Source organism: Myotis davidii, unplaced genomic scaffold, assembly GCF_000327345.1.
Source record: "Myotis davidii unplaced genomic scaffold, ASM32734v1 scaffold185, whole genome shotgun sequence".
Taxonomy (NCBI): domain Eukaryota; kingdom Metazoa; phylum Chordata; class Mammalia; order Chiroptera; family Vespertilionidae; genus Myotis; species Myotis davidii.
The window spans coordinates 4962406-4979151 of record NW_006297811.1 but is presented as its reverse complement, the minus strand read 5'-3'; the positions used below and the strand labels follow the sequence as shown (position 1 = coordinate 4979151).

Below are 16746 nucleotides of genomic sequence, written 5' to 3'. Positions count from 1 at the left end.
AATGGGAGGCAAATAGAAGAAACCATAGCGAGGTCTCATCTGCTGTATAGCAAAAGATTTGGTCCGTAAGCCATTTCAAAATAAGCCCAGTAAAGGACTTGTATGAATGCATATAAGCATAACCAACAGATAAAGACACCAGGGGGGTGAGGGCATGAGTGTGGGAGGTTGGGGGGCGGGGGGGACGAGCAATAGGGCGATAGGACACACATGTAATACCTTAATCAATAAAGAAAAAAGAATACAACACTGTGTTGGCCAAAAAAAATCTGTTAGCTCTAGAACAATGAATCTGCTATAGTGGAGAGATTTTTCAGAGCTGGAATATAAAGAACATGGTAACTGGATATAGGATGAGAGAATGAAGTATTTAGAAATAGCTTGATTTCTTATTTGTGTAATTGAATGGGTAATTTGGACAGTGCCAGCATTTCAAAGCTGTGAGGATATGTAAAGAGCCCTTTGCCTTATCATTATAAACATAAGTTCCAGTACCTGAAGCTATGCTTAATACTTGGAACATGAGGGTTTTGAATTTTTTACGATATACAGATTGTGCTTAACCAGTATTACCAACATTTCATCAATCGTTTTATAAACTGATGGAAAAGAAGATGAGAAACAACAAATATGAGATTTACGGTATTAGAGAAAGGTTATTAAAAAAAAGTATTCACCTCGGTTTCAGATTTCATCTGCTGCCATATCAACTGATAAGTTTCAAATCGAAGCTTACTGTCCTCAGATTCATTTTTCCCTTCATTAAAATACTCCTCTGAAAACACAGAAATAAGTCAGTGTCTTTTTTATATGTGTGTGTGTGTGTGTGTGTGTGTATTTGGGGACAGGTAACATTAACTTTTATATTTAATTTTACTTATACATCTTAAATTCTTATTGTAAGTATTGTAAGGTTAAATATCTTATTTAATTTTTATAATGTATTTCTATCATTTACTTCTGAACTTCTAAGTTTTTATTTAATGGTTTTGATTTGAAATGTATACATTCAATATTAATATATTCTCATTATTTACTCTTATTCTAAGGCTGCATATACTTTGTTTTATATATCTGTTTTGAGTTCTCCTTTATTAAATGATTCTTACTACTACTATCCTTGTTCATTTGTTCAACTGAGACAGTTTAAGCCCAGACTTATATTTACTCTGTCTGCATTATGTTATATATTTTTGGAATGTTTTCCTCCCAGTGGTTGGCCATTTATCAAAATACCATTTGCTGTAGTGGTTTTCAAACTTTTAAAACCATGATCCACCTTAAGGAATACATCTTACATCATAATCCAACACACATACATATAATAGAAACCAAAACAAAGTCCCACAAAACAATACTTACCATGTGATACCAAATGTTTCCTATTCTGTTTTTTTAAAACTCTCAACACCCACTAAATTGATTTCATGACTCGCACTTGGATTATATGTAAAAATTTTCAGTTTGAAAAACAATTCCTTTCTTCTGATTTGGGATGTCCTTATCATCTAAATGCTTATAAATACATTTGGAACTATTTTTGAACTTTTTCTTTTGTTCTACTGAATCTAACCATACCAGTCCTGAACTATTTTAATTATTGTAGCTAATATTTAATAAATTCAGGTCTTCTTCCCATCACCACAAAACATCATCATTCTTTTTCAAAAAAATTTAAGCCATTCTTTCAAACTAATTTTGTCATTTCTAAAAAATAATTACACTGGTATTTTGACTGGATAAAAGAAAATCTATAGATTAATCTGGGGAGAAAATATATTAAAAATTCATGCCCAAAAATACAAGTCTCTTCTTTTAATCAATATTTTACATTCCTTAAATCTTGTTCACTACTAGGTATTTTATTGCAATAGCTAGAACTTTCATGATATTACATAATTGTGAAAGTACACATTTTGTTCTTGACTTCACTGAAATGCTGCTAGTATTCCACCATCAAATTTAAATGTTAACTGAGAGTTTGTAATAGAAATTCTCTTTCATATTAAGGAACTTTCCTCCTAATCACAGTTGACTAAGTTTGGGGCAAATACTGATTTTTTAAAAATTTTATCAAAAGGCTTAGAATATACTGAAGTCATCATATAGTAAAACGATAGACAAGGTTATAGTATAAAAATGCAAACAACAAAAAAAAAGCAAGGGGATATACTAGTACTAAAAGACAAAGCAGGATAATAAGTTAGCCTTAAACAGAATGAAAATAGTCATTTTTGAAAATCGGTAAAATCATATCAAATGTTAAAATGGCAAATCAAGACATGAATTTTTTTTGTGTTGAATAATGCTGCATCAAAATAGATAACAAAAAACTTCCAAAAATTGGAAAACAAGAGCATAGGACATGTTAACCTGTTACCAAGACTTCTCTCAGTCATTTATCAATCTAGTAGGAGCTACAGAATAAATACCAGCTTTCAATGCTGACAGGTTCCCTCCTGCTCCTACTCATAGCCCTCCCAACCTCTCTCTCGCCACAAAATACTGAGGAGAGTTACCAATCTTTTCTTAAACAGATGGTAGGCACAATGCAAAACATCTTCCTACTTATTCAGGCAATCTTGTTTCAAGAACGGAAGCCATTGAAGGCAAGTGCTAAATTCTGGATATGTTTTCTTCATTTCTGGTCCATCTGTCTTAAAATTAGGGTAAATTCCACTAAGATTTTCATATTATAACAATATCTGTGGGTCTTAGATCAGCACAAATGGGAAAAACCTAATGTACCTCAAAGTTCATACTATACAATTGTACACATTAGGTTTACTAATACTAAAAACTTTATACAAATCTTAATAAATTATAGCTGAAATTCAATACAAGAAAAGTTCTAAGCAAAAACTCTCCTCAGATTTTGAAAGTAAAAGTTAGACCACGGATTCGAGAATCAGACAGCTTGGGTTTAAACCCAGCTCTGTCACTTACTAGCAACATCATTGAAAGTTCTTTATGTCTAAGTATCCCCATTTGATATGTCCTAACAAAAGTATGCACTCTCATGACCTCCCCCTCAAATCTAGGGAACTATTTTCCTCACTCCAAAAAAGTCCCTATTGCCCTTTGGCAGTCAATACCCCCTATTTTGCCCCAGAAAAACCACTGAGATTTTTAGGACAATCTCTTTTAAAGAATGGTGACATATCCTTTGAAGGAAATTTACTTTTCAATTTGCCCTTTGTAAGCCATGCTTAGACAAGAAAAGTACTAAATTCAATCAGGGGTAGAAAAGTAACAATTTGATATTAAGACATCATACCTATTGGCACCGAGATCTTTCTCTTCTTGAAGTTTGGCTTAAACACAAAACAGCCCTATAAAAAGAAATACAATGCATAAAGTCAAAGTAGCCAAGGAGCAGATAAATCTGTTAACCAAGTATTCTATGGATAAGCAGATTTTTTTTAAAAAAGGTGTTTCTTTAAAGTGCTAAAATAGCTCTTTTCTATCTGAGTTATAGAAGGAAAATTCTTAAACAAGGACTATCCATTTCTTTCTCTTTCTTCTCATGGGATGTTCATCTTTGATTATGTTCTTTGGGACCTGATCTAAGAGACAGACAAAGAAAATAAACTGATGAAATTTAAATGCAGAAAGATTCCATTTTTATAAAACTTAGAGAAGAACATTAGTAGTATATATTTAAATGAAGATCAAGAAGATATAAAATAGTGATGCTCTCCATCTCAAAAGAAGTACTTGTTATTTAATTAAACTCCAACTATAGAACCATGATGGGAAATAGATAATTTGGGCTGTTATTGTTTCACCTTTCTTCATCTGATAAATACATATTCATTTATCTATTACAGATCAACTCAAACTCAGCCACTCTAGTTAGAATTATTCTTTCTCCTAAGATCTCACAGGACTTGAATATCTTTATTTTTAATCACTTTCACTCTGCATCATAGTTATTTAGGGTTTGTCTCCCTAAATAGTTTCTGAGTGTCTTCAGAGCAGATTGCATTTAGTGCATGATCATTTTCCCCAATGTTTAGGACAGTGTTAACATATACATTAGGCAATCAGTATATAGAAAGAATGCTTGGCAAGTAATATCCCTGGTAATTTCCTAGCTACATATAATTTCATGTTATTATCTGATTAGTGATATGTAGTCCCCAAGCTACTGGTCCTATGTTTATTCTCCCAATCCTAAAGCATGGACAGCTTCTTAAGATTGCCATTTCTGTGGAAATGAAAAAGTAAAAAAAATATAGGGTGTCTCAAAAAAATGTATATAAACTTTAACAGCTGATAACTCAATTTTGAAAATGAACTGTATGTTAATAAACACTGACTTTACAATCATTCAAAGTGTGTATATCTTTTTGGGGGGATACCTGTGTATCTAGAAAAAGTCATCTCAGGATATTTGTACTGCTAAAGACAGCAGTGCAATTATAAAGTGGCCATTTGGATTACAGGATCCAAAGTGAGAACTTTGCCCTATACTCTTGTATCTGCAGCTAGTGCAACTATTTAAAATACACATACATATTTAGAAAAATCATGTGGTACCACAACAAGCTTGTTATTACCTCCTTTCTATATCTATCTGCAATTCAGTAGAGGAAAAGGAGCTTTGAAGGAGTGAAATATAGTGTCAATAAGGAATCCTAATGTATGGCAGTAGTAGTAATATGGTTAACCACTTTGAACTCCTGATCAAGGAATGTTTGAGATGAAGGAAGAAGTCTAGAAGGACAGCCGACAGCAAGAAAATATGACAAAGAAAGAGAAGTCTAGATAGGTTAGGGAAAAATAGCCTAAGGTTCTTATTCATGTAAGGTTCCCTTCATAATCATCTCAATACAAGCATTTCTGTTATGCCGTAAGTGCTTTGGGGGGGGGAGGGGGGGAGAATCTCACAATTCTGCAAGATATACAAAAATAAGAGGCTTGCCCTGGCTGGGTGGCTCAATTAGTTGGAGCCGGCCCCATACACCAAAAGGTTGCAGGTTCAATTCCTGACCAGGGAATACTTAGGTTATGGGGTTTTTTTCTTTTTAAATATTTTATTGATTTTTTACAGAGAGGAAAGGAGAGGGATAGAGTTAGAAACATCGATCAGCTGCCTCCTGCACACCCCCTGCTGGGGACGTGCCGGAACCAAGGCACATGCCCTTGACAGGAATCAAACCTGCGACCCCTCAGTCTGCAGGCCGACTCCATCCACTGAGCCAAACCGGCCAGGGCTAGGTTATGGGTTTGATTCCCCCCGTCAGGGTGGGTACAGGAGGCAACCGATTAATGTCTCTCTCTCATGTTCATGTTTCTTTCGCTTTCACACCCTTCCTTTCTCTAAAAATCAATAAAAACATATTCTCAGGTGGGGATTAAAAAAATATATAAAGATTATGCAACAAAAGGGATTAGAAGACAGACCATCCAAAATCTGTGAAACTTTACAACCAGGGCAAAACAAAAACAGTACCAATCGTAATAAAAATTTTTTTAAATACTAGCAGTTAAATTTCTTCTAGCTTGCACCTAGCAACACAGTTAGTCCTTTGCAAACTTAACCCTAAGCTTGTAGCTCCTCCTTGATATATAATCTTGGAAGGCATTGTTTTCATAATTTTATTTTAATTTTAATCATTAAAAATTAGATCCATGGTGTAGCCTTCTCCGTTCATCTGGTTTTATACATAGAGAAATGTTTTTGTAGCTTCTTCATCTGCATTCTCATTTTTACCAGACAGCTTTAACTTAAGAAGCTTCCAGTTGCACTCATATTACTAAAGGTCTTACTTGACCGTCTATAGCAGTGCTATCCAATAGGACTTCCAGTAACGAGGGAAATATTAAAATCTGCACTAAGATGTAGTCATATTAGTGAGACTGAGGAACTAAACTTTTGTTTACTTTATTTTTATTTAAATACCCACATACAGCTAATGGCTACCGCACTGGACAATAGAGTTCTAAAGTTTATCTTCTTACCAACTATACCAGTGGTCGGCAAATCGCGGCTCGCGAGCCACATGCGGCTCTTTGGCCCCTTGACTGTGGCTCTTCCACAAAATACCGACTTCTGCACATGGGCCACGAAGTTTCAGTCGCACTGTACATGTGCGCATGCACCGTGGTATTTTGTGGAAGAGCCAGTCAAAGGGCCAGAGAGCCGCATGTGGCTCGCGAGCTGTGGTTTACTATACCATGTCTTGCAATCCTTGGCCAATCTAAGCAGCCAGTATGAGAAGATCTGTATGACCTCCTTACACACACACCCGAACACTACTTTTCATAAGGCTCCCTTTTCTATTTCTACTGATTACACAGATTTTTCAACTCCTTTATTTAATATGCCATTTTACTTCTATCTTCTGAACATATTCTCTTTGCGAACACCCTCCACCCCCCACCCACTCCCCACTCCTTTACCTAACTTCTCACTTTTCAGGTCTCAGCTCAAATGTCTTTCTCCAAAGGCCTTCTCTGACCTCGGGCAATCTAGGTTCTTCTAGCTCTTCTGCTCTCTCGCTTAGAACTTTCTTTCTTGCTCACATTTATCACAGTTTGTGCTCAGTTCACCCGTGTTTAATGTGTTTCTGCAGTACAAACACTCAGTCCATTTTGTTAACCCCTGTATCCTGGTACCGCATGGAGTGTTTGGCACAAGAAACATTTGAGAAGGAAAGAAAGAGGACGGCTGACTGGGGCACAACCTCCGGACAGCCGACCTCCACAAACCAGAATTTAAAAATCCTCCTCGCCAAAACACTAAGGCAGGCGGGCGGGCGGGCGTCTTCGCTCCCCAAAGTTGGCCTGAACCGGACCGGGAGCCAAGATCTCAGCTCTGACCGCCACCTTCCCCTGAAGTCGGTACACCGAGACCCAGGTAACCTCCGCTCCGTGCCTTCCCCGAAAGGGGATGAGGTTGCGGCGGAATCTTAGTGGCCGCCCGCCCCCGCGTACCTTGGACACCGAGGAGGTGGCCATGGTCCCAGCGGCAGAACGGCATCCAGAAACTCGGGATTTCCCGCGCTCCTTCGCGGCAGCAGGGCAGAGGTTAGTGACGAGCCAATGGGCTTCTTGATTGGCTGGCATCACCCTCGAGGCGGGCTTCCGGCGCGTGGAGGCGGGGCTTCGGAGGAGAGCGGGCGTGGCTCCGTCTGGAACCTAGGGGACGCACTACGTGGAAGTAGACATGGCGTGCGGCTTCCGCAGGTCCATCGCCGGTCAGGTACGGTCCCCCGAAGCCGTCTCACCGCGGTGGGCCAGTCCGCAGTCAGCTGACGGGCGGGTTCTGAGGAAACCCCGCTTGTTTCTGCCGCTTCCTCACCGTCCTCTGGAAATGCCTCCGCTGCGGAGGCAAACCCAGTGGAGGGTCGCGCGTGCGGCTCAGACCAACCAGCCTTCAGGGTGAAAAGTGAACTTGGAGAGGCACGCGTGGCTTCCCTCACGCTTCCCCACCCTACAGCTTTGTACGCCTTATCTGGGTGGGGAAGTCACGGGGCCATGATTAGACCCCACGGAAATGAACGTTGTTGACCTAGTCCTAGGGAAATCAGGAGGCTTTGGCTAAAATGAAAGATAAAGGCTTATTCAGGGGTCTTAGGGTTTGTAATCCGAAGATATAGCCGTGCAGTACCCAGAGTGTTCTGAAGGAAGGAAAACAGGGTTCTTATAGTAAAAAGGAAGTTCTTGGGAAATAGTTCTGCATTCTTGACCTCTGAATCCCTAGGTGGTAATTAGTCCTGATTGTTAACTGGGAGGGCAACTGGTGTCTCCCAAAGCCAGTGGTTCTCAACCTTGGCTGCAGACTGCGGTCACCTGAGGACCATTTAAAAAATACCCAAACCCAGGCCCCCCGCATAGGAGCGGGTCGTGAAGTTCTATCAGGTGATGTTGATGTTCGTCCAGGTTTGATAACTGCTAACCAAGGACGGCCAGGAGGCAGAAAGGTGTAGTGTGCAGTGGTCCCCACACTTCTCTGCACACTACAATCAACACAAGAACTTACTAACATCCTGTTGCTCACACCCCATCCTGTGCTACTTAAATGAGAATGTTTGCATCAGTGTTTTCTAAAGATCCCTGGGTCATGCCAAGGTGCAGCCAAGGTGGGAGCCATTGGAATAGTGATTAAGAACACTGACCATGAGAACGTGGGTTTAAGTCCCGCTTCTCTGGTAGGTATGTGAGTTCTCTGTCCCTCATTTGTAAAGTCTGGAAAATTATTTAGCTACTTTATAGGATTGTCATTAGGATTTAATGAATCAATCCGTATTTAGTACTTGGGGGTTGTGTTTGGTACATTGTATACACTCAGTAAATATTAAATACTCTGTTAAATTAGAATGCTGAGGACGGTATTTTGAATCCCCTTGCTACACTTCTGATGTGGGAATCTAGTTATACATTACTCTCAGTGAATGCTTTAGTCCCACATGAGGTTAGGTCTGAAAGCTACGTATCTGAACCCTAATTAGTTTTCAGTGAAAATTCCTTAGCAGTACTTAAAGTCAGGAAAAAAGGAAGATGGAAAAGCTGGGTAGATAGGCTTTTTATAAAAATTGTAATGAGTTTTTATTTTTAGGTTTGTTTGCTTCTTTAAAAGTTTTATGATGAAAAATGTCCAACTACTAAAAGTGTAATAGTGTTAGGATTCCCCCATGTACGTATAACTGAAATATTGTTTTAAATAAGAAGTATTGCCGAACCGGTTTGGCTCAGTGGATAGAGCGTCGGCCTGCGGACTCAAGGGTCCAGGGTTCGATTCCGGTCAAGGGCATGTACCCTGGTTGCAGGCACATCCCCAGTGGGGGGTGTGCAGGAGGCAGCTGATCAATCTCTCTAATCGATGTTTCTAACTCTCTATCCCTCTCCCTTCTTCTCTGTAAAAAATCAATAAAAATATATTTTAAAAAAAGAAGTATTAAACATAGTTTTGCTTGAATTTAATGAAAGAAAAAGAAACCAAAGTGCAATGCAAAGAATTATTGATGTATTTTCTACATGAGTCCTCTGCAGTTAAGAGATTATGCAGAACAATACAATTTGTAATGTTTCTTTAAAATCTCCATGTTTCATATTTAGACAATATCAACCCCTGGTGTGAGAGAACATTAGAACTCTTATAGTTGGCATAACTTTCCTCTACCATTCCTAATTTGTTTGGGGAACTTTCTCATTCATTTGTAACACTCATAGTCTGTTTATTAGCCATATATGCACAACTTATCTGCTGTTCACTTATATTGATTTGGATAAGATGCTTATTACCAGTACTTTTCCTGGTTACATGGCTTAATTGGCCGGATTTCTTTATAAATATACTTTTCAAGAAGGCTCATGGTGCTTTATTTTTTTCAAACATTACTTAAAAAAAAAAATTCATTTCTCAGATAAAATAATCTTGGAGGTTTAATTATTTTAAAAAATTAGCATGTTTAGAAATAACAAAATAGATTTGGAAATATAAAAAATCTTCATTTAAAAATAAAGCAATAACATTATTTCTAATTTTGAATTTTCCAAAGACTTATACCATATGTACAAATGCATACAACAATCCAATGTTATTTTTTAAATTTCCAATTTTTATATGTTGGCAACTAAATCAAACTAAAAACAACTGAGCAAGTGAAACAAACATGCCCGTCTGCAGCTTTTCTAGTGGATGAATTTAGTCCTATATAATATCATTGCTAAATTATTTGCTTTAACCATGTGATTAGGCAACATGAATACAAAGTAAAGTTCTTTTCATCTCTAGATTTTTGATTGGATGCTTTATCTTTTGAAATTTAGTAACTTAGCCTGATGTTTCTCTGTTAAATTTTCTGTGTTATATTTTCCTGACATAGTAATTTACTATGATCTGTGGATTCAGTTTGTTTCTTTTTTTAAATGAAATATTTAATCATGGAGAAGAAAATAGGTAATATTCATGTACCCATTACTAATTGGGATGCATTTATAGGTTGTAAATGACATGCACAGATATGGTAAAACAAAACCTCATATGTGAGGAAAGAGAATTTGCAACCAGGGATGAGTAGCCAGGAGATTTTAATATTTACAATAATTTATTTTTCAGTTATTAATTTTATTTTTTTAAAAATCCTTACCCGAGGATATTTTTATATTGATTTTTAGAGAGAGTGGAAGAGAAAGACAAATATCAGTGTGAGAGAAACACATCCATTGGTTGCCTCATGCTTGCGCCCACACCAAGGCCCTGGCCAGGGAGGAGACTGCAACCTAGGTACATGCCCTTGACCAGAATGGAACCCAGGACCCTTCAGTCTGCAGGCCAACACTCTATCCACTGAGCCAAACCAGCTAGGGCCAGTTATTAAATTTTATATAAGTGATAATCAAACTGTAATTATCCTTCTGCAACTTGGGTTTTTGTTTGTTTGCCTCAATTTTTAAAAAATATTTATAAAGATATATGGAGGTTTAATTCTTTCATTTTACTGCAGAGTGGTGTGCCATTACCATAATATACCACAATATAGATTTGGTTCTTTATTTCAGGGACATTTTTCCTGTTATTGAATATTATGCCCTTTTATCTCCCATCACTTGGTCACACCTGTGATTCCAGCTGCCACTTTCGTGTGAACAGTTTCACATGTGCTCTCATTCCTTATTGCTAACAGCATCCCATTCTGTTTTTGAAAGCCTGCTAATCCCAGCCTATGGGCTCAAGTGTGGTGGAGTTAATGTCAAGGACAGCCCTCAACCAATGGGGGATGGAGGCTCCTGCTTCCTATTTTTGGATGGTATCGTGTATGCTTCTTAGGAGGTAGTACGAAATGGAAATTAAGGCTCCATTGCCTATAGTAGTGGCCTTGATAGCACAATCTTATATTTGCTTTTCCTCCTCTTTTACTCTCCTTCCATCACTTCTGCCCGCAGGGTTCACCTCCCAAATAAACTACCTGCATACAACCCTTTTCTCAGGCCCTGCTTTTGGGAGAGCCAAGATATATATCAACAAATACTTTAAAATTTTCTTGGGTTTTGTTTATTCATTTCTATGGCTTCTGATAAGTGAGACCAAGTTACTATCTTTCTTTGGCTATCACTTTTTGATCAGTGGCTTTGAGCTTTGTCTCTATCCTTATGTCTTTGCTACTGGAGAACCAGTGTACCTATCATCCTGTCCTCTTGCTTCTACCCTTTTTATATTTTAGGGACATCAAATATACTAAGGAAGGATTATCAAATATACTAAGGATGGATTGTCTTCATGCATTTTTTATATTGCTCTGATTGCTTTAATTACAAATCTTGAAGCACTTATGAATAATGTTTTTGTATTTATTAGGCTATATTTTTCTTTCAGACAAGAGTTCTTTGATCTCCTATATGCCACATTCCTTCTCTTCTGTATTTTTCTTTTCCTCCCTCTCTTCTCCCCTTCACTTCTCAGTTTGTTTGCCTATTTGTGATGCTTATTCTTTCTCATCTTGCTGAGGCTTGTCACCTCTGCCCAAACTCTGTATTTGTTCCTGCATTGTGTGCATGACTTCTTCACTCTCCATTTCAGATTTGTTCTTGGCTCACCTCACTTTTGTGGTTACAAAAATATAAACTCCACAGCTCTCCATTCCCCTTTTGCCTCTCCAGTAGGTCGTGATGACTTGTACACATATTTCTGAACTCTGACTTAGCATATTCGATTTCTACTAGGTAGCCCTGATACTTTCTATCTTCCCACAAAAGTTCCTTTTCTGATTCTTTCTACCCATGCAACACCAAATCAAGATTTACTTCCTGTACTTGGGGAATGTGTTGTGTTTTCACTGGGAGGCTCCTCAGTGTGCTGTCCTAGAATCTGCACTTAGGCTGAAAAGTGCTGAAATTCACTTCTTTTTTACTGTTCCCAAAACTCTGTAGCATCACCTATTCATCAGTGAAAAAAAAATAATGGAATTCATTCCATTTTCTCTCTCTCCAGATTTGGGGTATTAATGAGAATTGTTAATTCATGTTAGGAGCCTTGCCAAACAGGCTGCATCCATTCCTCTTCAAAATCTGTATCTTTCCTTGGCTATTACTTTAGGTGCATATCTTTGGACTGTGCCTATCTGTTGTATTTGGTAATGGAGAACCGGATAACCTGCATACTTATTACGTACCTTCCTTACTTCCTCTTCTCCCTCCTTTTCATTTTAATTTGAAAATTGGTGGGAATTGGGAGGTGAGAGATTATATACAAAAGCCTTCATTCCACTACTTTATCCCAGTATTTATTTTAGGGTTTTGTTTTGTTTTTAATTATGGGGAAAGATACGTGACATAAAATTTACCATCTTAACTATTTGTAAATGTACAGATCAGTAGCATTAAATACATTCACATTGTTATGCAACCATCACCAACAACCGTCTCCAGAATTCTTTTAACCTTGCAAAACTGAACCTCCACTCATTAAACAGTAAATCCCCATTGCTCCTTTTCCCCCAGTCCCTTCTTTTTGTTTTTTAATTTGCATCATATAAGAATGTTTCTGTGCCTTTGTAAAACTACAATTGAAGATACTTTCTATTTTGGTGTTCATATCTCCATGTGAATATAACTTGGTCTTAGAATTTACTTTTAGGAAAAGTTGGTTCCTCCTGACTTGCTAGATCTATCCTAATATATAAAAAGCCAGGGGCCATCACGACCGAAACAACCTCAAGACGACCAAACAGCAGGCTGTGTAGGGCGACAAGGCCGGCAGTGGGGTTAGTGAGGGACGACCAGACGACTGGCCAGCAGCTGCGTGGGGTGACCAGGCTGGCAGGGGGGTTAGTGAGGGATGACCAAACAACTGACCATCAGGCTGGTGGGACGACCAGGCTGTAAGGGGGGCTGTTGGGGGTGAACTTGCCGGCAGCAGGGGGCCGTTGGGGGCGACCAGGTGGGGGTGGGTGGGCGATGACAGTTAGGGACAATCAGGCTGGCAGGCAGGTGAGCAGTTAGGAGCCATTGTCCCGGATTGTGAGAGGGATGTCCAACTGTCGGTTTAGACCTGATCCCAACTGGTAGTCGGACATCCCCCAAGGGGTTCCAGATTGGAGAGGGTGCAGGCTGGGCTGAGGGGTCCCTCCCTTTCATGCATGAATTTTGTGCACCGGGCCTGTAGTTACTAGATAAAACATGCTGTGTAGTTATGCCCTTTGTACCTTGGTTTTCAAGAAGAATAGTAACTATCTTTAGCTTGGTTTTCTGGTATAATTTTACACCTTCATTTTATTTATATGTTCTTAAGCCCCCCTTGGAGCCCTTTTGGAGCAAATAAATGTAATTTAAAAAAGAAACATTTAAAAGTAGTTTTTAGTTTATATAAGAAATTTTGTGTTTTTTTCACTTCAATTAAACTTTAAAACTTTCCTACATCACTTTTTTTCCCCCCAGCAAAGTTTAGTTTTATTTAAGAAAGGCAGAAAATGTTAGTGGTTGTGGATGTTTTGAGATGTAGAAGTAAATAGGATTTATTACATCCTTATTATGTGACACATTTTTCTTAATCCTCATAAGAGCCCTACCGGTTTCTTATTTTTTTTTTCTGGTTTCTATTTAATAGACTTATTATCCCCGTTTGTCAGATGTGTAAACTTAAGTTCATGCATGTAAAATGACTTTCCCAAGGATGCAAAGCTAGTAAAACCAGAACTGGAATTTGAATCTTTTTTTCTAAGAGAAATTATAACAGAACCTTTATTACTGAGAATCTGTATTGGCAGGAACATTTTGTAGTATAAACAAGAAGTATTGCAGCTTTCATTCTATAAATGCTTTGAAAATATCTACTTCTGAGAAAATTTCCTAAAGAAGTATGTTTTTGTAGGGGATACAGTAATGGCAGTTCCTAAAGACCAGAATTTAAAAATAAAGATTGCACTTTAAAATTTAAAAATCAACCTTTCTGCTAGATCAAAGCAGAAATGTATAGAGCATCTTAAAGAGAAATGACAGCTCCAGGTTGGCAAGTTTTGACTTTTTTTTTAATGTTTGTGAAATTCAACATTTTTTTTAATATATTTTATTGAGGTTTTTTTTTTACAGAGAGGAAATGAGAGAGACAGAGAGTTAGAAACATCGATTAGAAACATCGACCAGCTGCCTCCTGCACACTTCCCACTGGGGATGTGCCCGCAACCAAGGCACATGTCCTTGACCGGAATCGAACCTGGGACCTTTCAGTCCTCAGGCCGACGCTCTATCCACTGAGCCAAACCGGTTTCGGCTCAACATATTTTTTTTTTACAATTTGAAGGTAATACTACCAGTTAGGAGACAGTGTTTTTAGTTTTATTCTTCTCCGGAATAGTTACAAACACATCTGAAGAAGAGTTCTTCCTACATTCTTTACTTCCTATTTATCCCATTTCTCCCTTGTCTTATCCCTCAACAGCCATGGTTTGTCCATTGCAAAGGCTTCATAAAATTAAGGAGAAAAGAGGAAGGCAGTTCTAAATTCATTATGGCAATACTGCTATCTCACTCTTTGCATGCATTGCTCATTGAAAGGATATATGTATGACACGGGTTGGGTGTAGGTTCTGGTTTTAGATTGCTTGTGTTAACATCTGAGCTTTTTCACTTAGGCATGTTACATAAATTCTTTGTATTTCAGTTTCATCGTTCTTGAAATAAATTCTATAATAGTGTGAAAGTCATGGAATTATTTCAAAGAAAGATTAAGGCATGTAAGATGTGCCTGTCATGTAAGAATCATTCAGTAAATAGGATTGACTAAGGCAATAGTTCATAACTATGGCTATGCATTATATTCATTCAAGGAACTTTTTAAAAATACAAATGCCCCTGCCCCTGCTGTTCTAGCTAACCTTTAATAGGGCCTGGGGATCATATTTTTCTCCAATTATTTATTTGTTTATTTTTAAGTGCCATGAGATTTTTATCTCTCTTGTTCATTGCTATATCCCCAATTTCGAGAACAATGCCTGGCACAAATTAGGCACTCAATAAATACTTTATTAACGAATAAAATGAATTATCACCCTAACCGGTTTGGCTCAGTGGATAGAGCGTCGGCCTGCACAGTGAAAGGTCCCAGGTTCGATTCCAGTCAAGGGCATGTACCTTGGCTGCGGGCACATCCCCATGGGGGGGCGTGCAGGAGGCAGCTGATAGAGGTTTCTCGCTCATCGATGTTTCTAACTCTCTATCCCTCTCCCTTCCTCTCTGTAAAAAATCAATAAAATATATTTAAAAAATAAAATGAATTATCTTTGATTCCTCAGTGGTTCATCTCTCTTTTAGGAAAAAACATTAACTCATTTTTAAATTTATAAATGCAAAATTCTTTTTTTGAGGGGGTGGGAGACATTATGTTTGTTACTTATAGCCACACCCTCTTCTCCTCCTCAGTCCCTGGAAACCATGATCTATTCTTCATTCTTACAGTTTGGGGTTTTCTGGAATTTTAAGTAAATTGAATCATACACTATATAGCTTTTTTATTTTTAAATATATTTTACAGATTTTTTACAGAGAGGAAGGGAGAGGGATAGAGAGTTAGAAACATCGATGAGAGAGAAGCATCAGTCAGCTGCCTCCTGCACACCCCTTACTGGGGATGTGCCTGCAACCAAGGTACGGCATGCCCTTGACTGGAATCAAACCTGGGACCCTTTAGTCCGCAGGCCGACGCTCTATCCACTGAGCCAAACCAGCTAGGGTCACTATATAGCTTTTTGAGTCTGGCTATTGTCACTTAGCACATTGCATTTCAGGCTCATTTATGTTGTTAAGTGTCTCAATATTACTTTTTCTGCTAAGCACTGTTACAGTGTACCTGGAACAAATATATTAACAATCTTGCTCTGTTTTGTTTTGTTTTTCTTTATTTTTAGCTTTCCAGAGTATTGGATCTTCCACCAGAAAACTTGATCAAGTCAATATCTGCAGTTCCAGTTTCCAGAAAAGAGTTAAGTATAACATACTTGTAATAATATAAAATGTTGCTTACTTTGTAAAGATACCAAAAAAGAAAGTAACTCTTCAACTTATAGAGTAGTCCTTAAAATTAACCCTTTTAGTAACCTTGTGTTGTTTTGATATTTATGCTAATAACTATAATTATGGCAAAGTCTTTAAGAAGAATGCAGAATGAGGTTCAAATTTAATTGTGTAACAGCAACTAAAAGAAATAAGATTATGGTTAGGATCTAAGGGTTTTTGAAGGACTCGGAGAGATTATACACCTGCTGCTTGAATACAATTGTACAATATTTACCTGCTAGTTTTTTTTTATGGTTATTTTTCCCCTCCATTTGGAGACTCACGGTGTTACAGGGAACTTTTGGTTAGGACTATATGCAGCCAATAGTTACCCTTGTTGGTTGCAAGGAAAAGTCTATCTCTTTGTGAGTTTTATCGTTCTAAATGGTACTAGTTTACCATTTGACTAGAAAACTTTAATATTTGGATAAAATGCCCTCTCAGTCAATTAATAATGACAAAAAATTTGCTAGACATTTAAGCCTAAGCTTTAGAAAGATGTAAAGATATAATCATCAGTATCATTATGTCCTTATGTTTTGTCCCCTTTGTCAGGATTTTAGATTCAGTAGGATAAATATTCTTGCTCCCAGAGTAGGACAAACAGATAAATGAAAAAGGAAAAGAAAGCTACATGCAGCATTGTGAAAGAGAGGATCTTTAAAATGGCCTGCTGCAACTTTCTCTATATTGAGTTCTAAGGCCCACTGACCAAGGGAAACTTATAGTTATACTAGAGGCCCAGTG

General features: G+C 37.9%; 2 protein-coding genes across 8 annotated transcripts in view; one reads left to right on the top strand and one right to left on the bottom strand.

Annotated features, from left to right (window-relative positions):
• Positions 1 to 7066, bottom strand: part of ORC3 (origin recognition complex subunit 3) — a 70688-nt gene extending 63622 nt beyond the window's left edge. For 2 of the 5 annotated variants that reach the window (XM_006773489.2, XM_006773490.2), the window contains exons 1-3: positions 6943 to 7060; positions 3278 to 3332; positions 678 to 775 (exon numbers count right to left, since the gene is read on the bottom strand). In XM_006773489.2, coding sequence (XP_006773552.1) covers positions 678 to 775; positions 3278 to 3332; positions 6943 to 6966 — 177 coding nt within the window. In that variant the 5' untranslated portion in view covers positions 6967 to 7060. Of the gene's footprint in view, positions 1 to 677; positions 776 to 3277; positions 3333 to 6942 lie in introns of all 5 variants that reach the window. The other 3 variants (XM_006773491.2, XM_015570322.1, XM_015570320.1) reach the window with 3 other exon arrangements.
• Positions 7067 to 7131: 65 nt separating this feature from the next.
• Positions 7132 to 16746, top strand: part of RARS2 (arginyl-tRNA synthetase 2, mitochondrial) — a 68834-nt gene continuing 59219 nt past the window's right edge. For all 3 annotated transcript variants that reach the window (XM_015570319.1, XM_015570318.1, XM_006773488.1), the window contains exons 1-2: positions 7132 to 7210; positions 15852 to 15925. In XM_015570319.1, the coding sequence (XP_015425805.1) occupies positions 7175 to 7210; positions 15852 to 15925 (110 nt within the window). In that variant the 5' untranslated portion in view covers positions 7132 to 7174. The remainder of the gene's footprint in view (positions 7211 to 15851; positions 15926 to 16746) is intronic.